We start from the raw sequence: 27238 nt of genomic DNA, 5'->3' as shown, positions 1-27238 counted from the left end.
ATGTATTAATTAATCTTTGGCCTAAACCTGTAACTGTAAAAAAATAATACTTATAAGCAAAAGCTCTTATAAAGCCAATTGTGTTCATATACTAATAAACGTGTAGAACACAAAGTATTAAACAACGGAACTGAGTTTTTGCCGCAAACTCTGATTTTCTTACCCCTATATTTTTGAACCCCGATGTTATAGAACTTTTAAATTTCAAACTATTAAATTCTCTTACATCAATAAGTCTAAGTTTGAAATATCAAAGGTTTGGGATCAAAGGTTTTAAAGATTTAGGGGTTAGAAGATCGTAGTTTGTGGCAAAAAAACTCAACCCCTTTCTGTTTTGAATAATGTAATAATTTGTTTATTTCCAGCGAATGACAGAAATATGATCAAGATTAGAGGCGGCTGAATTCGCCGATTTAGTTGGATAATACTGAGTAAACCCCGGGAAGGCAAGGGGGCTTAGCAAAAATGCTTCTACTTATCCAGAGTCAACATTACGAGGCGGGACGGGTCGGGGCGGGACGGACGGATAAGCCCGGGTTCTCCACTCCGCGCCCCTCCTACCCAGATCCCGGGGCCTACAGAGTCATTTAGCCCAGACTGCTCTGAAGATTAGTCGTGATCCATTTGAAACCTCCTAGATCCTGGGGGCTCAACGTAATAATACTTTTTAAATCGAATCTTAAAAGCGCGTGCTCCCGATCCCAAACATTGAAATACCTGAACCCAGATATCGTGTGTAATTAGTGAACAGTAAGTCTTTCCTAAACTAATCCTAGTCATTATTCTGGGAACCTGGGTTTGTATTGACAAATCCCAGGGATTGGAACTAAATCTTAAAATCCAGGAGAATATCCAGGTAGGAGGTTATACTTACTCTGATATTAAATTTAAAATGAGAGGTTTAAACCGCAGTCTTTCGCCTTTCATAAATACTTACTCACACTTAACTGACATTCTCAAAAAAATATTCAATGATTAGTTTATTTTTGATGCATCGCCACATTTGCCTACATTTTAATTTCTTTTTTTGGTTCTGACTTTATTAAACTATTTAAAGATAAAGTATTTGTCAAAAACTTAAATTTTATAATGCATATATATTTGCAACCTGATGTAAACCATCAGGTTGCATCAGGTTTGATATTTTATACTTTGATTATTTGGTCTAACAGCATTCATAGCTTAAAATATATAGGGTTTACAACGTTGGGTTGCAAAGATATAAGAATTAGAAAATTAGAGTTTGTGACAAAGGGTCAATTACTTTATGTTTCTGTAAATGTTTTAAATTTTCCTTACTTCCTTCATATGAAAAAGTATTTTTAAACTTGATTTTGTTTTATCTTAAGAATGGATATGCTGGGAGTTGGACTTGGTCATACCTCTCTCCATGATCTTGGTTTAGAGGTACATCACCACGAACACCTTCATCCCCACCAACCCCTCCCTCCACACAGGCCCCTTTCCCCGCCTCTTCATCATCCCGTAGACTCATCGTTCTCCCCCTCATCCCACCTACCCTCGTCTACAGTAAAGATAAAACCTGGTAAGTAGATTCATAAACAAACAATTAATTTATGTATTTCTATATTCACACGGTAGTAATATATATACTTCTAATACTGATTTTTGAGGTTAAGCGTTAATAATACCTATGAACTGGGTCGCAGAAAAAATTCGTTTTAATGAAAAGTTTTGTATGAACCAACGAAACATATTTACTACTCTGCAAAAAATGCTATTTTTGCATTCAACGGTAAAATTGCAGTTAAAGTAAACAACATTCATTATAAAGGAAGCAGCTATTATTATAACGCACAAAGTGTGAGAAATATCTAACTATAATTTTTTCACGTTGAATATTATAGATATATCTATTAGAGCAACAGCATTTTTTTGCAGTGTAATTAATGCCTTAATAAATACGAACTATGTCTGCTATCGAGTTATTCCATCAGAAATTATCATAACAAAATCCAAATTTATTTTACCACCAGGAACTATTGTAAAATATATACATTTGATCAGCACACTGAACCGTCAAAATAAGCTATATGTATGTGGTCTAAATGACAAAAAATTATCTTAAACACTATTCTAAACGTAATTAAGAAAAGGTTTTTAAGATTTTAAGATTTTTTGTCTATACATTTAATGATTTTTGTGATAGATCTAATAATTATTAATTGGTGTAATCAATTTAGTATTTTATGTAACGTTAAAATAAGGATGTGTCCTAAATTTTTTAATCGAATTTTCAAACTTAAAATGGAACATAACTGTTTTTTAAGTACTTGGAAAATAGATGTAGAAACATCATGTGTCATTTATACTGCGTACATTTTGCTTTTTTTTAACCTTGATTATTGAAATTAGAGTTAATCACAATTTCCAAAACTGAGCTGATCTACGAATGTTTCGAACTATAACTAAGCCTTTTACATGGGGGGGGGGGCATGTGATTCCCTTTAGGCTTTTGGTACTTATTTTGGGCGCTGGAAGTAAGTTAGGGTTTAAGGTAAACAAGTTGGTATATACTAGGTATGTATTAATTACTTTTTTTTAATTAAACCCTTTTAGAAACATTTAAGGTGTAAGTACGAAAGGGGGGACAAATAGTATTGTAGGAAATCGCCTACAGATATTTTAGATTATAATATGCATACGTATTAAACACCTTACTTTTATAGATTTAAAAATTTAGTTTGGAATCTTTCCTGCTTTCGGAGAGGTGTGTACTCTGGCATATCTTGGAAAAGCAATATTTACAAATACTTATTTTGACTGAAACTCTTGACTAAATGAATTTAGAAACAATTTTCGCTCTCAGAAAGTTTTAGAAAGATATGAGCAATCATCCAAAACAAAACTTTTTATCAAAAATTAAACTTGATTAGGTTTGTAGGATGTTTTAAAAATTTGCAAAAAATCATTTCTGATACCCCGGGCTTAGTGTGACAATATAATTCACCAAAACTATTGAAGGACTTTCAATTAAGCATAAAAGGAAAAATTTTTCTTTTTAATTATCCCAGGGAAAGTTTTAGAATATTCTTTTATTCTTGCAGAAACTCATGACCACAACCTACACCCCTCCCCCTCCCCTCTTCTTAAAATCGTTTCGTGGCGCATAAATATTCGGGCGGGTTGTAAATTAGTCCAATACGTATTTTACAAGGGACGAAGTGTGAGAATGAGTATAGAGTGAGGGATGAGGGGGGGAAGGTGTAGATAAGAAGCCGCCAAATGTTAATGCCGCCAACGGTGAAGGGAGAGCAAACTCCGCTCTCTTTCCTGTTACAAAGTTTATAAACGTCACGCAGCACTAGCAATAGCATTCTATAATATCCTATTCAATATGCAATATCTAGGCTATTCAATATTCATTAATCCGTCTGTCTGTAAGTAGTTTGTTTGTTTCTGTCCATTAAATGATAAATTTCTAAACCCACCGTGGTCATACAAGCTCTCATACAAAAATCTATTAGAGAATGTTAACCATTGCTTCTGAAAAACTAAAGCTAAACACAAGTGCCTGAAAGTTTTAAAAAAATAATTAAAGACCAAGGCATTCTTTTCATTCCATTAATAAACATTTACTCCAAATACTTCGGGCAAATACTTTGGGTCTAACTTTGATCACATTTTGATAGAAAAAAATGTCATAATTTAATATTTTTAAAAATGCACCCGTTTAAACAGAAAAATCTGCAAACTTTTTTATTGTAGTACAATGCGAAAATTGGTATTTGAAAAACAACAATTAAAAGCTATAATTATTACTAAAAAGGGGCGGGTTTGCACTTGAGGCATTGTAAAATAAAAATTCCGCCAGAATTAGTTTTTTTTTTTTTATTGGAGAACGAGAAATAAAGGAATTGAGTCTTTAGCACAAACACTGATTTTCTAATCTTAATATGATAATATCTTTAAACCCAACGGCGTAGACCTTAGATATTTCAAACTAGGAACTCTGTAAGATCAATTAAATAGCCCAAGTTAAAAATATCAAAGGTGTATAACATTTCATATAACTTTAATATAACTTTTGAGTTTGTGGCAAAGGTTCATTTCCTATGTTTAGCTAGATGCAAAAAATGAAACAATCCTAAATCCATGCATCAATTATAGTATCTAATATTTACTAGTTTTCTTTTTTATTAATGTAATGCTTACGTCTTCTAGTTTGACAAAATCTAAAATAATAATTACTTAAACTGGAGATTTACATCTTGACTAATTTGTTTAAAAGCACATCTGCTGAGCGCTAAACTTTAATAGTTTTAAGTATTAATTGTTGGAACTGGGTTGGAATTTATAGCAATATAATCTCATCCCTCCCCCTTCCCCTTCTCTTCTGCTGGCTCCCATCCCCTGCTCGTCTCTGATTGTATCTAATTATAACAATAACTAGTTTGGGACTCTCACTCCTCTCACCCGTCTTGCTCAAACTCAAGTAATAAAACGATGAAAGAAAACTATGGTCACGAGTTAATTTCGTTTTTACACGGCTTTTAGTTTTATACTCCTATAAACATAAGTTTTCGCGAATCTTTCTGTTTAAATAGGTGGATTTCCAAGATCGTATTTGCCGGCATTATTTTCCATCTGCAGGACCATTCAGAAACTTTTTCTATAGGCATGGGAGTTGATCACTCTCCGCCACTTTAACCTGATTTCGCGGATTTTCAAAATTTTTAAAAATTTAATGACGATCGAATTTTGATAGAGACAAATATTTGAAATTTTGATTTTTCATAAACCTTCCCTGGGTCCCTAGATGTCCCACAAAAAATTTGGGCCCGATCGGTTCAGCCGTTTATTAGATACAACCAAACAAACAGACAACCAAAAATAGGGTAAGAGCAAGAGACAATTTCTCTATAAACTTTTATATTTAAATTTAAACTTTTAAATTCAAATTTAAAAGAAACTAAATGGAGTATTTTGACGGAGCATACTTAATTCTACAATGCAAAGATTTTCTTCTACTGCAATGCATATCTCGTTTTCTTCAAAATGTTAATATTTTACAACCTTTATTCATATTTCATAATTAATGATACCTAAAGGTATTGTAATTTTTCCGGAAACCAGGATATTTTCGTCCGACTCTTGCAGTAGTATCGATGGTTGGTGGTCGCAGGTGCTTCTTAGGAGGGTCCTGTAAACTTGTAAATTGTATTATTATGGTTGTAAATCATCAGCAATCATCCACAATCATCGACATAAATTTAGAATGACAAAAATAAGGGTTGGAAACCTTGGTTATTTTAGAAATATAATTTTGAAAGCAAAGCAGTATATTTGGGGTTAAACCCCCCCCCCTAGAATCTTGGGGACATAAACATCCCCGTTTAGAAACTTTTTCCCATTTCCATTATCCATGTCCATAATTACCATTAAGAGGAAAAATGAATTTTTTTGCCGCTTCGCGCAGATAATCTTACAGGCAACATTACCAAAGTAAAATAGATAAATTTACCAAAAATCGATTTTTTATTTCAGTAGCACTATATGTCAAATTAGGTATATTAGGTATATATATATAATATATGCACAATGGTTGAAATAAATCCAGTTTTTTTTACAGTATAAATGTAGTCAATGTAATTAGTAAATATATATCAAAGGTGTACACTATAAATTGAGACTTTAGAAAAAACGCTCTCACTCATCAGTTTTAAATTTACGTTGGGTGATTGGATTTTGACTTAGGACAAATTTCATGAGAAACACTGGCTCCAAAAGCAGTCTCTGTGCATGTATAAAAATATTTTTTCCAATTATAATTAATTATAATTGGCACAGTAGTTTTTTATGCAGAACCTACCAAAAAGCATTTTCATCCTCTCCTCTTTCATGCCCTTAATCTTCTTTCATTATGATGAATAAATATTTTGCTTGTCTGTTTGTTTGTTTGTATCCAATAAACGTCAAAACAGCTGAACCGATCGGGTCCAAATTTTTGTGGGACCTCATGTGACCCCAGGGTATGTATGATTGAATTTTCAAAAATTTGCTACTAGCAATATTCGATCTTTAAAAATTTAGAAAATCCACGAAATCTTTTATAAAATCCGCGAATTTTAGTCTTTTGTTTTACAATGCATTCAAAGAGAAAATGTTAACAATTGAAATAGAAGACGGGCGCAAAGCGCCTTAAAAGCTAGTGATGAATTTTCATCAAAACAATGCAAGCAACTAAGTTCCCAGGACACAGGTGGCTGATCATCGCGGATTTTTCATTTTAATGGATTTGCTATTTTATAAGATGTTCAAAAAGTCTCAATTTATAGTGGACAACCTTTAATGTATAAAATAAGTCAGGTGAAAGCAGAAAAGGTGGTAAAGGAAGTTTTTTATTTTATAGAGTTGGTTAATCCCAGAAATGATTGGGAAATAGAAATGAAACCCAGCTAAAACCCATAATTTGATATACATCATGAATGTGGTAGTACATGGTTGTAAAACTATAGGAGGGCGACGTTGATTGATTTACTGTACGTCGGTTGATAAATAGATAGGTAGGCTTGATTGACTGTAAGTCGGTTGCTAAATGGATGCTTGATTGACTGTAAGTCGGTTAGGCTCCTCAACTCGGACACAGTAGTCGCAAATAATCAGTAAATAGATTTATTTCAAACCTGCAATAGAATGCAGATATAATAAAATTAAATGACAATGTTAATAAAATTAAATGACAATGAAAATAGATCAATTATTTAAGAGTATTTTGTTTGGTTCTCTGTAAAGCTCATCAAAAAATTTATTTAATTTTAGATAACTTAAAAAAAATTTAATGATCATGAAGAAGTTTAGTGTGCTATGGGATGGGGTAACCCGAAAAGTTGTGATGGAGGTCAGGCTATAACCCACTGTGTTAAGTAATTAGCCTAATCCTATATAATTTAGCTGACAGGACCAAATACTCAAATTTCAAGGGAAAATTGAATAATTAATGATAGAACGGAAAGGAACTGAGTTTTTGTCACAAACTCAAATTGTCTAATCCTGTTATCTTCTAAACCTGATTGTGAAAACCTCTGGTATATTAAACTTAGACTATTTAATCTAACAGTCTTCATAGTTTGAAATTTCAAAGGTCTACAACATTGGGCTGTAGAGATATAGAGATTAAAAATTAAAGTTTGTGGTAAAACTCCTCTATGATTTGCCTGCACTGCAGGATCATTTGTGTATTTATGGTAAAGGATTAAGTAATTTTGTAACTTTTTGATTTCGTTTATATTCATAAATGCACGACTGCCCTTGCTCAATTAGTATTAATCTTCAGAGGAGAGCGAAAATATCCTCCCAAATGTTTCATATATGTGTATATATATGTATATAATTGAGAAGATATGGGTAAACTGAAAATAAATTGGGGTCTTTTCATTAACACTGAATTTTCACCCTATTTAACTTGCCTCCCTACAATATTACAAATGTAAGTAAAATAGTTGTAGAGTAATAATTCTGTCTGGGACGTGATCCTCGGCGAATTCTTTTTAAATTCCTACTGCTTGTTATCTTGACTCAACCTCGATAGATTGAGAGATAGTTATAAAAAAATGTGAAAAGTTAAAAAACTTTTTTTTCAACACGCAATTGTATTTATAACAATTCAGAACACTTGAACCACCCTTATTTCAATACTAGATGATTCCATTTACTAATTTGAGCTAAAACACGTTTTTTTTCTTGGATAATTTAATTTAAATAAAAAAAAAGTTATTGAAGTATTTGTGTACAATCTCATTGTTTTTGAATAGACGTCAAACACCAATTTAAACCAAGTCATATGGTACCCCTTAAAAGATTCACTAAGGAATGAACTACAGATTCTTTTTGTAAGTATAATTCTTTAATCGGTTAAAGGGTTTATAGGTGTTTGATTTGAATCACGTTTCTATTGGTTCTTAAAATATACATAACTAAGTGAATCGTCTTTTATAGACTGCGATTAATATTTGTTGTTGGTAAAAAAAGGTCAAATTTCTTTTTAAAATCCTTTACCAATACTTTTCTTGCAGTACTGAGTTGATTCTGTCATTCTGTACAATTTAGAGATATAAATAAATCAACAGATTAATTTGTAATAAAGAGATAAATTGCTAGATAAATTGTTGATGTACATGTAACGAGCCTAGCATTAATGATTTAATTCATAGATTACAGTAAATCTAAGGATGAGCAAAATTTGAAACTATTTTTGTACATTGCAAATACCGATGTTGCAATGTTAATAAACCTATAAATTATATTGAAATATAGAAAATATTTTTAACTTTAATAATTTATTTTAATTAAATTTTACAATATTTTAAATATTTATATGGATCAGATGGAAATATTTTGATATTTTCATATTTCTTGTTCTTCATTTTCTTCTAGTTGAAAATTGAAAATATGGAAAATAATAATTGACTTTTGAATTAAAATTATTGGCTATAATTTTAATTTAAACTCAATTTCTATTTTTATCAGTATTTTTCTTAGAACAATACTTGCCGATCTGGCACATTTTTTCATATATCTTTTCGGTTCACCTAACATTTTCCTCATAAACCTCAAAGTAATATTTTTTATATGAAATTTTATATTTCTTAAAAGTTTTTATTAAAAAAGATTCATGGCGCATAAAGTAAATGAAATGTCACATCTATATATTCACATCAATCAAATATCTTCTAAATGAAAGTTCTTAGCCTATCCCCCCCCCCTCTGGATGCATTATCCTTTATTCCTATAGTTTCTTGTATTAAGACAGAACAATCATATTTCTCCTGTATATCACACCAATATGTGTCAGCAACCCAGACTTTATTACGGGGCGTGATTGAGGGTTGTATCCCAGCATGATAGGGAGCTGAACAGCGGGGGTTAGATCCCCTCTACCCAGAAGACCCCCCCCCCCACCCCAACCCATCGTTTACCAGCCATTTATCCTTTTAATGCCGGGAAAACGTGGTTAATCCTATCACGTGATCGGACACGTGCGTAATAGTACAAAATCCGTCAGAATAAATACAAAAGTTTTCTTCTACAATAATACACGGTGTTTATTATATTTGAATTGCACTGAAGGAAAATTCATGATAGAGAGAAAGTTGAAAGTCGTATTTTCTTGTGATCGTTCCTTTGTTGTTCATATCAAACACAGCTTTGCCTCAAGTTTCCCTAAAAAAAGCCGACCAACTCAATTTAGAACTTTTAAACCAAACTAATTTTGAATTTTTAAACCAAACTTTATCTATAGATATACCTTGTACATTGTGTAATAGATTCCTCATGGATGTAAATATTCTACAACTATACGCATAATGTTTCTATCTTTGCAGATTTGGTTCATATGTTTACTTTATAAAATGTGTACCTAAATGAATGTATATGCAGAACTTGGGATTTACATTTTCCTAATTATTTTTGTTGTGTGGAGAAATGAGATAAGGAAGCCCCATGGGAATACAAGTTTATTTAAGCCCAATTGTTTTTATACAATCTTAAGTTTAATTTAAAACCAAACTTCAGGGAAAATTCCAAAATTAAATGGGGTCCTTATTATTGTTCCAGATCTCACCGTTCTTCGGCAGAAATTCGTCAGCATGTTATTTTAACTGGTTTTATTTAAATATAAACAATGAACAGAATAGTTTAAAGTTTCTAAACAAAGGAATTTGTTTTGTGGAGCTATGAATAGAGGGAACCTTTTATTGGATAGGTTCGAAAATTGAAAACTTTCTAGATTTAACAAAAGAAGAAAACTCTAACCAAGGAAAAAGAAAAGGTTTAAAGTAACATTTCAAATATTATCGATTATACGCATATATCTGCAAACAACACATAAGTATAAAAGTGAATGAAGATAATGGGTCACAACATTTTGTGTTATCATTGTTCAGGCGGCAATGGGAAGGAGGGGGGGGGGGGGGTTGAGGAGTCAATAGTAGGGAACTATATGCAATTTGTTCTCACACGATGATAGATTTTAAACTGTTTAAACTGCCAAATAGTGACGGATTATGATGGTTTCTACAGGCACTGTTCTTCTACATATCTGGATCACTGGGATGGGAACTTTCATTTTACAAATCTATTTTCTTTTTTAAGGCTATTTTAAACCATTTTAAGTTGCCAATACTCTAAAAGATTCATACTGCTGCAATCATCTGATAATAATTACGGTTTAGAAGAGAAAGAATAACTATCCCTGGTGTTCTCCCATGGGAACACTGCTCGGGGTTTCCTGACCTCAACTTGTAATGTGTCTTTATGAGGGACCATGCTGTGCGTACACACCAATATTTTTAGTTATTTTCCAGCACATTAACTATTCTGAAATTCGATTTTTTTTTTTACAAATTTAAAGACGTTTTTTGAAAAATCACAAATATAGCATATTTACACATTCTTGTGCAATTTCTGTCTAAATGTCCATGAAAAATGTAAATGTTCGTGAAATGACTATGGCCAAAGGATTTGAGTCTTTGCCACAAACTCAAATCTTCACATCCCTATATCTTTGCAATTTGATGGTGTAAACCTTTGATATTTCAAACTTACATTAAATAATAATTTAGGAATCATAGTTTGAAATATCTAAGGTCTACGACGTTGGATTGCAAAAATATAGGGATTATAAAACCATACTTTCTGGCAAGAACTCAATTCCTTTAGCCCAAAAAGAATTCTGAGCTTTTATCTTTATTATCATAATAAAATCATTTGCTCTTGTGTCTGTAGCTTGTTAAGATATTCACACGATCAAGTTGTTCTATATAGTTCGGGCGTATGCTGGTTAACATCCGAGAAATGAGAATATAATGTTATGGTCCTGATAACCCATGAAATGTAATGACAAGGTGCTTCGTCACATAGAATAGTGGCTGGGGGGGGGGGGGGGGGGGGGGGGCGGAATTCACGAAAAAAGGCTTAGTAATTTGAAATTTTTCCATTATTTCTGAAGTTAGTAATATGCAAGTCACTATTGTAGAGAACCCGCACAAGAAAGTAATCAGTTTAAAAAAACATGGATATCTAATTCATGCTTAATTAGACAATCCTTTAAAGGGTACCGTTCTGGATCGGAAAAGCCATTCTATTAATGGAGGGCCACTTGAAATTACGTTTACAGTCCCTTTAAGGGTCTAATATTTGCCCACCAGACGCTTAACATAAAATAAGAAAATAAAAAAAACATGAAATATATTCATCTTTCCCACAATCATCTTATTTTATGGTTAACAAAGATTTCCATATTTGCGATGGAATTGCAGATTAATAACATGATGTATATATATATATACAATATTACTACACATTTGCACTGTAATTGTTTTCTCCGTCTTACTCCATCACATAGCACAAATTCTCGCAACAATCTATCAATTATTTTTTATCTATTTCTGTCCAAATGGATCAATACAGGAGGTCCGAAGTTAATCCAGGGGATGTGATAGGATATTTTGATATTTTAGATAGGAGACGAATAAAAGGATTTACATATAAAATATGTAATTGTATCAATGTGGCCCGCATAACCAACGATTATGTTTTTGTATTGTTTAAGAAATCATTTTTTACTTACTACGAATGACTGTACCTTGTAAAAGCTAAACAGAAGTAAAGGAATTGAGTCTTTGGAACAAAATCAAGCATTTAAACCTAAATATCTTTAGAACTCGATGTAAACCTTTGATATTTCAAACTCAGATTATTTGATCTAATAGAATTTATAATTTCAAATATCTAAGGTCTGCAAAATTTGGTTCCAAAGATATAGTGATTAGAAAATCAGAGTTTGTGGCAAAGACTCAATTTTTTAAATGTTTTTTTTTGGTTTTAAATTCTTAACAGCTTCCGGAAAGATTCAGTAAAATTGGAAACCCTATTATGCATATACGCCATATTTTACATTGCATAGAGTGTATGTAAACAAAATGTGATTTATTATGTGGCATTTAGTTAGTTAGATAATATTTATATATGTATTCCCCCCAGTTTCATTCCCCCACATTCACATTAGTCTTTATATCACCAACCCATCCCACAACATATGCTCATTTTGTCTTTTAAAATTGGGGAGGGGGAGAGAGGGGGGTGTAACAGAAAGCTCGTAAATCTAAAGGAGTAGTAAGATTTTTTTTGTGTGAAGGAACTGAGTTTTTGCCACAAACTCTGATTTTCTGATATTTTAAACTATGAATTCTGTGTGGATCAAATCAGTTTGATCAAAAAATTGCAAGCTCAGCTGCAAAATCGTTGAAAATTTTGCCAATAACTTCTTAAAAGACAGAACTAAAAACAAGTGTGATAAAGTTTCAACTGTTTTTGCCTGGGCTACAAAAAAGTACAAGTGAGTTAGTGTGGTAAAATCAAAAGCCAAGACGTTGCAACACTTCAAAGTCGAACTAGTCTTGAACATTGTCTGGATCTATGTGAAATCTCTACTTTTGAAATATCACAAGGTAACAACAACTGGTTTAAAAGATATTTTACAGGAGAAGAAAGGTTTTTATTTGTAAAGGTCGCTAAAAAATTGATATAATCTTAATGACCGATTTTTAATATCTAAATGCTTGAATACGATACATTTTAGGGTCTTAGATAGGAAGGAATAGTTTTTATATATAGTTTACTTACGTGTTGTCTTTTTGTGCGTATTTACGTGTATATATATTGCAGAGGGACGCTGTCTCTAAAACGCGTGTGTCTGAATATAACCGTATATTGTTGTAATCCTGAACTATGAATATATAAAATTATTTCCACCAAATGAAAGGAGTATTACCAATTGTGGGATTAAAGAATGAATGGAATATTGTCCTTAAACGATGATTTTACAAAGGAACTAAGTTCTTTGAAACTCGATGTTGTAGATCTTTAATAATTCAAACTATGAATTCTGTTATATTAAACAGTCTAGTTTATTTCATCAAGTTGCAAAGATAAAGGGATTAGAAAATTTAAGTTTGTGGCCAGAACTCAGTTCATTTTTTGTTTATTTTGATGTCTACCTGTTATTTCTTCTGCAGTTAAATAATTAAGAACTTTTTTTCTGATTTATATTGATAATAAACGAATTTTTAAGTAAAAAAGCTTGGTTCAATTAAACCTAATCATATTTCCATAAAAAGTTCAAACAAAGCTTTTTCCCCACTTCTTAAGGTTGCAAGATTTGGTTCTATCTAAGGTGCCGCCAGTATTAAGATTGGCGGAGAGACATAGAATGGGAAACAAAACGCCCGAGTTAGTTCATAATACGAAAAGTTCCAGCAAGGAGGGTGGAAATATAACCGAAACGTGTGTGTGTGGGGGGGGGGGGTGTTATCCTAAACTTAAAATTGTTCAGTCGTGCCTTAAAAGATTTTCCACAATAATAAGTTTCGGTTAATTGAACTTTAGATAATTTTAAACTTTTTCCTCAGGATTTGTATTGATATTGTAAAGATATAAAAATATATTAGGGGTTCATTTTTAGCTTGCCATGGGAAATATGAAAACAATATTCTCACTTAAAATCATGCGTATTCCTTTAAACGTAATTTTAAGATGCGAATTCAGTGTTCTCCAAGCTCAGATCAATATTAGCTTCGTCCTCGCTCACTGTCTACGAAATTGTCTGTCCTTTTAATTTTCCTCCCTGTCGGTTCATCTCTTGAGTATTTGTCGGTCTGCTGGAGATTGATAAACAAATACGCTCAGCATACTACACGATTACACATATGTCACATTTTAGGGATCATCTAACAATACCATCTTCACAACCCTTTATTTCATCTTATTTATTCAATAGTTATCAACCAAAAGCTAACTAAGTTGTGAGTACTTGCAAAATGTATCCTTGCATCCGATTCAAACAATTTCTCACAATATATTTCTGACGCAAAATGTATCCTTCAATCACAAAAATCAAACAACATATCTAGTTACATAATATATCCCGGACGCAAATTGTATCCGACTAAAACATATTTTCGAAAACAAAATACATCCTTTTACAAAATGTATTCTACCACAAAATGCATTTAGTAAAAGAATATTGATAGTGTTCTTGTAAACTTTTAAGAGTACTGTTAAACATTTTTAAATATATAAAAAGAAAGAATTTACGAATAAATTCATATTTTTCTGAAAAAAATGTTTATGCCTTTTATATGAAATTGATACATATTGTTACCGATTACAATTGCTGGTTCATATTGTTCAGTGAGATCAAAAATAATTTGAAATAATTTTTTCAAATAAATTATTCTTAGGTTTCTTGGACACTTGAGTGAATAGAAAGTTAAGCCTAGTCGCCGGCCAAAAATCAATTATATGTATTTTCTTTTCATTTATTTATTTCTCTTCTACATTTATAAAATTTGATCCCTAAAAATCACCATGTGTTTTGAGCCATTAGTTTTGAATAATCTAAGTTTTGTAAGATAAAAACCTAGATCCTCAGCGTCCTGGGGAACATTTAATCATCATCATTCTATCATCAGTTTTTGGTTGATGAAATTTATATTTTGATATGATACAGGGAGCGATTGTCTGATATGTGAGGGGAGGGGGTGTTGGGGATACCGCCACCTGTTCTCTATTGTATTGGGTTGGTGTCATCACGCCTATATATCAGTGTATAAAGGGGACCTCTGCTAAACCATCCTATTGTTGGTTGGCTGGGTATACAAACAAACACGCACTGACTCATATTTTACGCCACAAAGAATACAATGGATAAATATTACATAAAATGACTAACATTTTAATAACAATACAAATATTTATTGATCAATTTAGTATCACATTAAAAATTGAACTCGATAAATTTTTGTACACAGAGTTGGTTCATCTTAAGTCAAATCCAAAAAACAAAGTAACTGTGTAAATTCTGAATTTATATTTTAGATCCTGGGGAAGCTCCGAGTCAGAGCAGTGAAGTTGCAGATAGTCAACATGATCTCCAAGATAAGGACGGAAAAAAGAAAAGACAAAGGAGACAGAGAACACACTTCACATCCCAGCAATTACAGGTTTATTTAAATTTACATGTATTTAACATTTCCCTAGGATGCAATTACATCAAAAACAACACAACTGGGTGGCTTGTCCTGAAATCTAGCATTGAGCTTAGCTACACATGACTATTGGTAAAAGGTCTAAACTGATTGGACCAATTTTTTTCCTAGACCTAACATATCCATATAAGGCGTGTTTAATGATAAAAATAAACAGGAAAACAATCGCACCATTGCTGGTCAGGATTAACATATGTCCCCTCAAAAAAAAACCAATTTAACTTTAAAAATTTTGAACTGACAAATAAAAGAAATGAAAATCTTCAAATTCTAATTGGTTATTGTTTTATAATGTAGAATGTTGCATTCTACATTAAAGTTATAAAAATTATAAAAGAGGAGTTCATACTTATCCTCAAGAGAGAGTGGCGCAAAGCGCCTCTAAAACAGGCTCGTAGAAGCCTTTTTAAATAATTTATATTCCTGAGATTTTTTATATAACCTTTTTATTACTATTATTTACTGATCCACTTGTTTGCATATGAAGATTACCTATAAAGATTGAAGTGCCTGTAATTAAAGAATTGGAGATAAAAAATCTTTATAAAGTCATGTTTTCACTTTCAGACAATAATTCTGAAAATCAAAAGTAATTTACAATTAATCCCTAACACCTTTATTGCATTGAAAAAATTATTTCATTTAGGAGTTAGAAGCATTGTTTTCAAGAAACCGGTATCCGGACATGTCAACAAGAGAGGAGATATCAATGTGGACTAATCTGACGGAACCCAGAGTACGGGTAAGTAATGAAATTTGTTATTACTTAACATATCTACCTTTTATAATATTTCTGTGAATAAAAATAATCTTATTCTAACGTAAAACATAGTACTTTACTTGAAGATAGGACCGAGCGCTTTGCTGGTCTGAAATCTTTATATCGAGGGCTACAATGAAGTATGTGTGGGTTTATAATTGTAAATTTGACCGTAAAGTTGTTTCCCTTCTCTAGATTTGTACATGTTCTTAACATTTAAGGTGCTTCATTAATACCTTGTACAGCGATAAAACTTAGATAATTTTCAAGGATAGTTTTCTGATTGGGTCACTGAACCTATCTCGCACTCTGGTGTTACATTTGTAAGGGTTCAGATTTCTCCTGACACACATCAAACACACATATTTTACGTAATACATAATTTCGCTTGTAAACAGATAAATCCGGTTGTTTTGTCGATAGTCAACACTACTTATAATTTTTGAATAACTAAAAACAAATTTTTTTTTTCACCCTCGTAAAACATCATTTCATGATTTTTTGGAATTCATTTGTTACTTCCTTTGTTGTTGCCTAAATTATTGTAAGGCAAAGTTAAGTGTAAGGAATTGAGTCTTTTTGCCACAAGCTATGATTTTTTAATTCGTATATCTTTGTAAACCTTAAATATTTCAAACTATGAATTCTGATATATCTAGTAATCTAAGGCTTACAACATCAGGTTGCAAAGATATAGGGATTGGAAAATTTAAGTTTGTGTCAAAGACTCATTTCCTTTCTATACTAATATACTTATACTTTGATCCATGGCATTTACCTCCAGTTGTGTTGTGGTTATGTATAACAATTCATTTAAATTAAAATATCTCTTTTAAGGACCTCCCCCCTTCTTCATAACACACACTACACGACATCACTTTACTCCCCTTAGAGTAAACATTACATATAGTAACTATACTAAGACTACAAACGGACAAATTGATAAGATATTTAGGGTGGGAACCAGATAATAACACAATGATTTCATGATTGAATCAGAGGCTAGGGGTGGTGGGGGCAAATATTGAGAAATCAACTAACTAGATGAACAAAAAGATTTAAACAGTACAAAATACATAAAATCAGATAAGACTAGAGATCACCATTTAGAATAACCCCCTTGCATCTCTCCACCTATGTCCGTAAATATATTAATAGATTTCCAGCCTGCTTGGATCAATTAAACTGACAAGGCGGGATTAGGTTGTAAAATATTTTTTTTTGTATTATTTCAGAGTTAGGTTAAGTTAGGACAATTTCTGGGCCCAGCGCTACGGCCAGGACAGACCTTCAATTTCAACAATTTTCAACAAAATTAGTATATATTTAGGGTTAGGTTAGGTGAAGACACTTTCAGTGCTGCGGCTAGGACAGGCTTGGGGTCCGATCACTGCGGCAAGGACAGGCTGGGGGGCCGAGTGCCGCGGCTAGGACAAGCTATGAGGCTGGCGCTGCGGCCACATGACCAACTTTATCCATGTGTGTCTTATTTAAAAATGCCTAAAAATCGATCAAAAATGATAGAAAAAAGGGGGGGTGGTCCAAAAATCGTTCTCTAGGAAATTACCCAGTTCTTACTTAAATAAGTATTTCTGAGCAGCTGGTGAACAGCTTTCATCACTAGTTTAGGGTTTCAAATATGAGTATAAACATTGTATTTTAAGTATTTGAACTAGTGACCCGTGTTCCTCTATACATTCAATCAGAGTGAAAATATATAGCTTTTTCATCCTAAAAAAAGAATTTATTACTTTTTATTTCTTGCTGAAACTTTCGACTGCTGCTCAAAACAAACGAAAGCTATGATTGCATTTTTGTCTAATCCCCAAAATTAGATAATTTATTTTGTTACTTTTGTAAATCAACAAGACACACGACGGGGCGTTTCTTAAGGGTTAAGAGGATTAAATGGGGGAATACGTGAAGGCACTGCCAGAAGAAAGAACACTTAGAAGATGGCACACGACTGGGCGGACATTTTTGGACTTTATCTTGTTATGGGTTCCCTCACAGCTTCCTCTTCGAATTTTTAAACACTACTCTTGTCTGGTCTGTATCTCAAGTAGTTTTGAAGAATAAACTACATATTCGTTTGTTTAGGCTATGTACTGGTTTCTTAAAATCCGACTTGTCACATTCATTTAAAGAAATGATAATTTTTGGGCCTGCAGAGGGGAGATAACAGTCTGCATAGATGCATTTATCTTGAAATAACACACATAATAATGTTAAAAGTTTATAGTCTGTGTAACTTTTCAATGACAAGGTGTATACTTGTGTCAATATGGGCCCAGATTATCAGGCATTACAGATATTTACCAGCAGCAAACAAAAAAGCCCGATCAACATGTATGCGTCTAATTTTAACTATCAACATAAACCAAAGACACTAAAAATAGCCTATGATCGTGTCTTTTACTTAACAGTAAATAAAAGAGAGCAAGCTAAAATCACACAGAACTAGTTGAAAGATTTATAAAATGATCAATCAAAAGCTGTTTTAAATAATATAATTTTAAGTTTGAACCAGGGCTTTAGATTATCAGAGGCCGAATTTGAGCCGCGGTTTAAATTTAAGCCTCGGCTCAAATATGGTTGGTTCCACTTAAATTTGTATTAAATATTTCAAGATTTAAACCGGCGGTTAATTAAAACCAGTTTTTGTAGGGATTTAAAACGTGGCTTAAATTCATTAAATTCGGACACTGAACTACGTAATTCATATACCTTAACAGCTGCTATTCAATTTTTACCTATACTAGAAATTCAGGGCGCTTCGCGCCCTTCTTTCTAGGCTTTTAGGCTTTTGTATTAAATTTTTCAAGATTTAAGCCGGCGGTCAATTAAAACCAGTTTTTGTAGGGATTTAAGACGTGGCTTAAATTCATTAAATTCGGACACTTAACTACGTAATTCATATACCTTAACAGCTGCTATTCAATTTTTACCTATACTAGAAATTCAGGGCGCTTCGCGCCCATCTTCTATTTAAACTTTTAATTGTGGCTTTATCTGTGAGCATCTTCTCTTTGTACAGTATAAAACAAAAACAAAAACAGTTTGCGGATTTCATAATATTTTTTCGCGCATTTTAAAAATTTTACAAAAATAAAAAACTTCTAAACACAAAATGTTAAAATTTCAATCATTCATAAACCTTCCCTGAGGTCCCTAGATGTCCCACAAAAAATTTGGGCCCGATCGGTTCAGCCGTTTTGACGTTTATTGGATACAAACAAACAAACAGACAGACAGACAAGCCAAATTTATATATAGAAACCAACTGAATAAAGAAATGTTTATCGAATGGAGCAAAATGTATTTGCACTCCTTTTCTAATACATACTACAATGTAAATACAATACAAACATATATAGATTTGCAAGTTTAATAATGTACATATTTTCAATGGACATTCCGAGGCGTAAATACTTTTTGGCCGAAACGTAAATACTTTGTGAAAGCAATTGAGTCTTTGCCACAAACTCTGATTTTCTAATCCCAATATCTTTGAAGCCCAATGTCGTAAACCTTTGATATTTCAAACTTATATTTTTTAATTAAACAAAAGTCATAATTTGAAATGTCAAAGGTTTACGACGTTGGAATCCAAAGATATAGGGATTAGAAAATCAGAGTTTGTGGCAAAGACTCAATTCCTTTGTTTTAAATTGTTTGATTTTGAACATTTAAATTTTTACATAGTCACATTTCAGAGTTAATCGGTAAGAACAGATGTTAATAGAGCTCCGTGTGAACTAAAGCTACACATATGTAAATGATACAAAAATTGTTACTTAAAACATATATATTTTAAATTTCCTTTTTTTTAAGCACGTTTTGATTAAGAGTTCATGCAGGGATATAAAATAATGATCATAAAATCGATCGTATTTGACCCAAAAACTTTTTGAATCTTTGGGTAGGTAATAAAAAGTTTTGGTAAAAAAATATGCATAATTTATTCAAATAGGAATTTCGTTACTCAAAGAGCCGTGATTATTTGTGGAGTTAAATTAAGTTGAAAAGCGAGAAAACTCTCGACGCAAATAAGAGTAAACAAAGGCAAACTATATTTCGAGACAGTTTACTTTGTGAAGATTAAAGCGGCTTCTTATCGGCCTATATTGATTCAGGAGTTGTAATTTCACTTGTTTAACTTTTATGAAAATGTAAATTTTTTTAATAAAACCTCTATTTGACAGAATTAGTAAAGGTCGTTGTTTCTAAATTAACATATTTTCACTTTTCACATGTGAAAAGTAAAAAGTCAGTTTTGATCTGAAGTAAAACAAATTCATTCGATGTTTGCACACATACATACATTTTTTATATACAATACATATACATGTATATGTCTCTAGACCATAGAGAATTGAATGTATATTAGAGGGGAATTTAAAGAATCTCTCGGTATGAATTTTTTCAGTCCCTTTCACCCTGAAAGGGAGTTCAAAGTGTACAAATCATGTAAATGTTCACAAATTATATGCAGTAGAGTACATTAATACAGTAGGTTGCCTATACTATCCATTTCAATTTCGAATTTTTTAAAGCTGTTAAACAAACTTTATAAGGAATTAGGTGAATAAAAAAACATCATTTGATTTATAATTATAACGGAAAATCATCGTTTGTAAAGTGAAAGGCAATAGAGTCTATGTGAAATGATCATTGGTCAATTATGAAACCAGCCTATTTCATAATTTGGTTTTCTTTTAATATTAATTTTAGATTTTCTATAAAATGATATTCCAGGGCCCAAAAGGTTATATAGCATAAATATGTGAAGTACACCTGCAGTATGGAAACAGTACAACAAAATGGCCGTTTTACACTTTTTTCTAGTAAATTCTCCTCTAATATATATTCTATTCTCTTTGTCTCTAGACAGTATACTTTACACAGTACACTCCTTGAAACACAGTGCATGAGAAATTGCTGTTTTAATACTGAATATAAAAAAAAAATTAAACTGAACAATCTATTTGCTTGTCTTGTGTATACATTTATACATGTATGTGAATGTTTACTAAATGTGATAATTTATAAATAGGTTATCTTTATTTAAATCATCCACTTCAACTTACAGAATCATTCACGCAAATAAGTCATTAAACCAATTTCCTGATCCATAATCGCATAAACAAACAATTAATGATGGAGTGACACGAAAATTGGAAGAAGTATTTTTAGATTTTCATGCGGTATGAAAATAATACAATAATGAATTTTGGAACTTAGGTTTAATGTAAGAGTGTAAATTGATTTTATCAGTAAGTAAATGCAGTTTATTGTCTTATAAAGAATTTGGATTTGTTTTTCCAGGGAATGATCATGATTTTATTAGGTCTGCAATATGTTACATTATGCTAATTCAGAATTATGAATCTATTGAAAAGAGAGGTGTGTGAGAGAGGAGGAAAAACAGAAACGGGAGAAGTGTCAAATATCTTCCGGTGGAACGCTTCTCAATACATAATGTGAGAATAGGAGAGTGTTCAACAGTTTTTAGAATCATCTCAGCTACTAAATAATTCAACTTGGATTCTAGACATTTTTCTTTTCTGGAATATGAACCATCTAAATTATAAGGTTGCAACCAATCCACGATAAAATTGATGTTTTTTTTTAATAATGCGTATATTTTTCAGGTATGGTTTAAAAATCGTCGAGCAAAGTGGAGAAAACGTGAAAGGCATCTACTAAACGCTAGTTCAGACTTTGGTAAAGGAGGATTTGGATCCCAGTTCAACGGACTAATGCAACCTTTCCCTGAAGATGGATTATCCAGCTACGGATATCCAAGCTACAATAACTGGGCAGCTAAAGTACCCTCTCCCTCCCTAGCTAAGGGATTTGCTTGGGGACTTAACACTCCTCTTATGCACAACCAATCTAGGTATTTATTTTTATAGAAATATTTGTTATATATTATTCACATAAACATTGGAGTCATTAGAAAAACAAATAATCATTTGTATTTGTATAGTATCTGGATTACTTATTTTTTCCCCACAATAATTGAAAGTGATCATCTATTTTATTTTAGTATGTCATCCATGGGATTTAACTCGATGGCGTGTCTTCAGAGCGCAAGTACTATGAACTCCTCCTCTATTATGCCTAGTGTGACATCTATATCATCATCCCTCTCCTCTTCTTCTTCTCCATACTCCACTCCAGCACCCTCACACTACAACATGTACAAGGATTACAAGGAATCAACCTATCCAGGGATGTCTTCCTCTATAGCATCTCTGAGACTAAAGGCAAAGCATCATCAGTCGGGTTTCAGTTCATATTCACCTCAACCCCCCCTCTCACCGCGCTCCCTTTCAGCTTGCCAATATACAGGTGCCCCTGACAGGCCGATAATCTAGACCTTATTCAGGATTGGTCGTTACTTGCCGCTATCGAAAATCTCTAGCGGCAAAGTTTACTCTCATTTTGTCTAGTGTTTTCGTTCATTTTCAGCAGTAATTTTCTTTCCATCCTAGTTAACTAATAAGAAATAAATATCTGATTGAGTTTATTCCCAACGTGTCACGAAATATATAATTAAAACAAAAATAAAAGAGAAAAAGTAACGAGATATTCATTTTTGTTGTTGTCTTGTATATTTCTTTTCAATAATACATTCATTAATAAACTTTCTTACATTGATCAAATGCAAAAAATATTCAAGTATTCTTCTTTGAACCAAGATCTGTTATCAAACGAAATTAAAATTAATTTTCTTTTGTTAGTTACTAAATATGTATTTATTATAAAAACGAACTGTATACTATGTATATTTATTTAATCTAATTATTTCAAAATCTAAGGTTAAAATTTTGATTTCCTAAAAAACGATTCGCCAAAGCCTTTTTTTAAATTTTGCTAATATTTTTTTTGTGAGGGGAATCGTATTTTAGGATAAAGTCCTAAAAATGACACTTGTGTTTACCAAAAATCATGACCAAAGAATATTGTTTAAAACTGATTACAGTTGGTATGCTTTTCAAGTTTTTTTTATTATTTATGTGTGTGCCAAATTTAAGCTCTCTTTAAATCTAAGAAATTGTTAGAAATCAAAAATTTCAAAATCAATAACAAAATATACATCATACATTTATCTGAAAAAAATATATTTTGCAAAGATCATGTTGCCTTTGTGCCAAATGTAGCAATATTGTAGATTTTCTAGTCAACAATTCTTAAAATATGCGATGATGTATTGGCCGAAACATCTAATGCTCACAACATACAACCATAAACTGCATGTGCAAAGGGAATCTTTCAATTTCTATTTTTGTTCGTACACAACATATCGCAATAAAAAGTACGTATATTTAATGTATTCTTTAATCTCGATAAAGGCAGATATTCCAAACAAAGGCATTTGAAAAGATAGACCTGTGGCCGAATTTAAAGAATTTGAGCGGTGGTTTAAATTTAAGCCGCAGTTTAAATATGGTTGGTTCCACTTAAAATTGTATCAAATGTTTCAAGATTTAAGCCGGCGCTTAAATTAAACCGGGTTTTGGCGGATTTAAACCGCGGCTCAAATTCCTTAAATTCCATCTCTGGTATCGAATTTGATGAATTAGAAACCAGTGCCGGGTCTCATAAATCTTTAGCTTTAAATAGGAAATTCAAGATTTGAACCGGCTCTAGGTCGTTCAGCGACGTACCAAGCTCAAATTCATTAAATTCGATTCCTGGAAAAGTAAAGAAAGGAACGTAGACATTGCATATGTACATATTTGTTTACACTGCAGGTAGTATAGACTGGTCGGTACGAGTGAATTCATATTCAGTACAATTGCAGCACTAGACCGGTATAATGAGGGAAAATCGTCAACAGTTAGTTCTAACCCTGCCCGAAAATACCAAACATTTTTACAATCTTTGTTATTGTTATGATTAATTTGGTTCCTTGCTGGACCCTTATATTTACCCAATCTTCCTCTCACCCACTCTTACATTATTATTATAATTATAGTTGAGAATTATTTATCTGGTTACCGTGCACTATTTGAAACTCTACTGATTCAATTCATATTCCTGCTCTGAGCTTCCTTTTAAGCCCACCAACTCCAAAATTTGATTTTCATCCAATTGGCAAAGTAAAATATTATTCAAATATTGTTTTCATTAAGATTATATTTAATGATATAATTATCAATAAATTCATTACCATCATAATTATTATTATTATTATCATCATGATTATTAGAAGTAGTACAAGTGCTGGTATTATTATGTTATCATGTTTATTCTAATTATTATGGTTGTAATAGTTTTAAACTTCACTACATCCAGTTCAGTAAAAAACTCAATAAAGATACACCAAGGGGTTTTTACTCTCCAAAATTTAATTTTCACTCCAAAATATTATTATATCATAAAGATCTATTCACACACATAGATATATTGCAAACAAATGCACAAAAAGGATCTGAATTTGTTATAAGGAAAAAAACAAAAACACACTTAATTGAATTGATGAGCAACCCATGTAAACAAAGCTGGGATATGATTGTGGTTGAAAATGTTTAGAAGACTCACACACTTTTAATTATTCAATAAAATTTGATAAAGTCAATTCATTTTACATTTGATTTCTATTTAAGCTTTCCAAATATAAATAAGAATCATTTTATTATAATCATTATTGTAATTATCAAAATAGTATTATTGATATTGGTACCATTATCATTATTATGATTATTATTGTTATTACCATAATTATAATAATTTTTATAGTTGTTGTTATTATTATTATTATATTATAAAAGAAGGAAAGACGGTACTTATTAATAACTTGTCTTTCCTCTGCATCAGTCACAGTTTTGACGCTTTAATATTTTCTAAAATTTACCAACAGCTGAATTGAATTTAAGAGATCAACGGCTGGGTTATGTTAAGTTACACAAAACATCAAAAATTACTCTTCAAAGTATCTTATTTGTCCAAAATTGAAAAAAAATAGATTAAGTCATCTTTTTTTTGGCTGTAGTCTCTGATCTTGAAATTTGGTTGATTTGTGTTAGGTAAAAGTAAAACGACGCAAGAAACTAGAAAATTAAAAGGAAGAAAAGTATGCAAGAAAAGAAAAAGTAAAAGATCTGGTCAGGGGGTGGGGGCGACAAAACAAAACGTTGATGAAAAAAAAACAGGAAGTCGAAAAGAAGACGTCGACAGTGATTGACGTTTAGAGAGGATGACGTTTGGAGTGGATGACGACCCATTGTGCACACAACATCATAGAATACTATATGATGACATTAAGTATTTTAAAACCTTACTATAAAAAAGAAGGGTTGGCACTATTCTAAAGGTCTTTCAAGGTCGCAGAACAGAATAAATTATATTCTAAAAATATATAATTTTTAAGATTTGTGAAAAATGTCTTTAAAAATGATCACTGATTATAGTTTTGACAAAAGTTTTACTTCTCAATTAATCAAGAAAATGTGACAAAATTTTATTTTTACGACCCAGCAATATTAAATCCGCTACAATGGATCAAGAATATAATGAGCACGGTAAAACAGGGTTTAAAACACTTTAAATTAAAACCTACAATTTTCGGTATAAACAAATTACTCAACCTAAAGTAAAAAGTTTAAAACCACTTCAAGGTGAAAACACAGTCTAAAGCGCTTCCCAACCTAAAACATTTAGTTTAAATCACTTCCTAACCTGCAACATTTAGTTTGAATTAGGGTTTCCAGTCGTAATTACGTTACGCTAATTACGGGTAATTACGAGTAACACTTTCTTTCACTTTCGCAGGAGCATTACGCGTAATTAAGCGTTTATTACGTTTACGAAAGAAAGTCTAGTTTCGCGTAATTAATGCGTAATTACGCGAAATTACGTAACACGAAACAATTCCGTAATAAATAAAGTACATATTAATTCTCAGAAATAATTATAGCGGGAAAGTATGTGTTTAAGGATATGCCCGCTACAAGCATGTCAAACATATTTTGACGATTTTATTGACATTTTTTTCACACAAGGAAGGTAAACTTGAGAAAGTAGGTTGAAATATTAAAAAGTCGTCGAAAATTGAAAATTTATAGATTACGTATTCTTTTTGATAAAATAAATTGTTGGCCCTTTGTTAAACTTTTTAGTTGTCGAACGTGAAAATTACATCAACATAGTATTGGCTGAAATTTCTGATTCAACTTGTGTGACATTATATTCCTTTTAAGTTAGTTGTTTTATTTAAATTAAAAGTTAAAACTTCGAAATTTCATAGATGTAATTACTGCAAAATTTCGCAAAATTACTTTGCAGAAATTACGGCGTAATTTCACGAAATTGAAGTTTGGCTAATTACGCGTAATTAATACAAAATTTGGCCAAATTACCTCATAGAAATTGCGCGAAATTATGCCGTAATTATAGTTTCGCCTATTACACGTAATCGCAAAATTACGTTGTAGAAATTACGCGAAATTACGCCGTAATTACGCAGTAATTTCGCGAAATGGATATTTCCCCAATTACGCGTAATCCTGCGAAATTACACGAAATGAAAATCACTACGCGTAACTGCACGTAATTACGCGTAAGAGAATAATCTATTACGTTGGAAACCCTAGTTTGAATCACTTCCTAACCTGCAACATTTAGTTTGAATCACTTCCTAACCTGCAACATTTAGTTTAAATCACTTCCTAATCTGCAACATTTAGTTTAAATCACTTCCTAACCTGAAACATTTAGCTTAAATTACTTCCTAACCTGCAACATTTAGTTTGAATCACTTCCTAACCTGCAACATTTAGTTTAAATCACTTCCTAACCCGCAACATTTAGTTCAAGCCACTTCCTAATCTGCAACATTTAGTTAAAGTCACTTCCTAACCTGCAAAATTTAGTTTAAATCACTTCCTAACCTGCAACGTTTAGTTCAAATCACTTCCTGGCCTGCAACATTTAGTTTAAATCATTTCCTAAACAGCAACATTTAGTTAAAATCATTCCCTAACCTGCAACATTTAGTTTAAATCACTTCCTAACCTGCAACATTTAAATCACTTCCTAACCTGCAACATTTTGTTTAAATCACTTCCTAACCTGCAACATTTTGTTTAAATCATTTCCTAAACTGCAACATTTAGTTTGAATCATTTCCTAACCTGCAACATTTAGTTTAAATCACTTCCTAACCTGCAACATTTAGTTTAAATCACTTCCTAACCTGCAACATTTTGTTTGAATCACTTCCTAACCTGCAACATTTTGTTTAAATCACTTCCTAACCTGCAACATTTTGTTTAAATCATTTCCTAAACTGCAACATTTAGTTTGAATCACTTCCTAACCTGCAACATTTTGTTTAAATCATTTCCTAAACTGCAACATTTAGTTTGAATCATTTCCTATCCTGCAACATTCAGTTTAA

General features: G+C 31.9%; 1 protein-coding gene across 2 annotated transcripts; it reads left to right on the top strand.

The window, feature by feature from the left end:
* Positions 1-345: 345 nt before the first annotated feature.
* LOC111694739 (pituitary homeobox x) lies at positions 346-23166 on the top strand. 2 transcript variants are annotated; one of them, XM_023463735.1, is made up of 6 exons: positions 346-856; positions 1350-1546; positions 14899-15023; positions 15715-15810; positions 21483-21730; positions 21881-23166. In XM_023463735.1, exons 2-6 carry the CDS (start codon positions 1351-1353, stop codon positions 22209-22211), a joined length of 996 nt encoding a protein of 331 aa, XP_023319503.1. In that variant the 5' UTR covers positions 346-856; position 1350; the 3' UTR covers positions 22212-23166. The 2 variants fall into 2 exon arrangements, with proteins under 2 accessions (XP_023319503.1, XP_023319504.1); XM_023463736.1 differs by lacking the exons at positions 346-856; positions 1350-1546 and adding an exon at positions 3318-3401.
* Positions 23167-27238: the final 4072 nt, after the last annotated feature.

Source organism: Eurytemora carolleeae, unplaced genomic scaffold (assembly GCF_000591075.1).
Source record: "Eurytemora carolleeae unplaced genomic scaffold, Eaff_2.0 scaffold195, whole genome shotgun sequence".
NCBI lineage: Eukaryota > Metazoa > Arthropoda > Copepoda > Calanoida > Temoridae > Eurytemora > Eurytemora carolleeae.
Note: the sequence above shows the minus strand (reverse complement) of the source record. Positions and strands in the feature narration are given on the sequence as shown.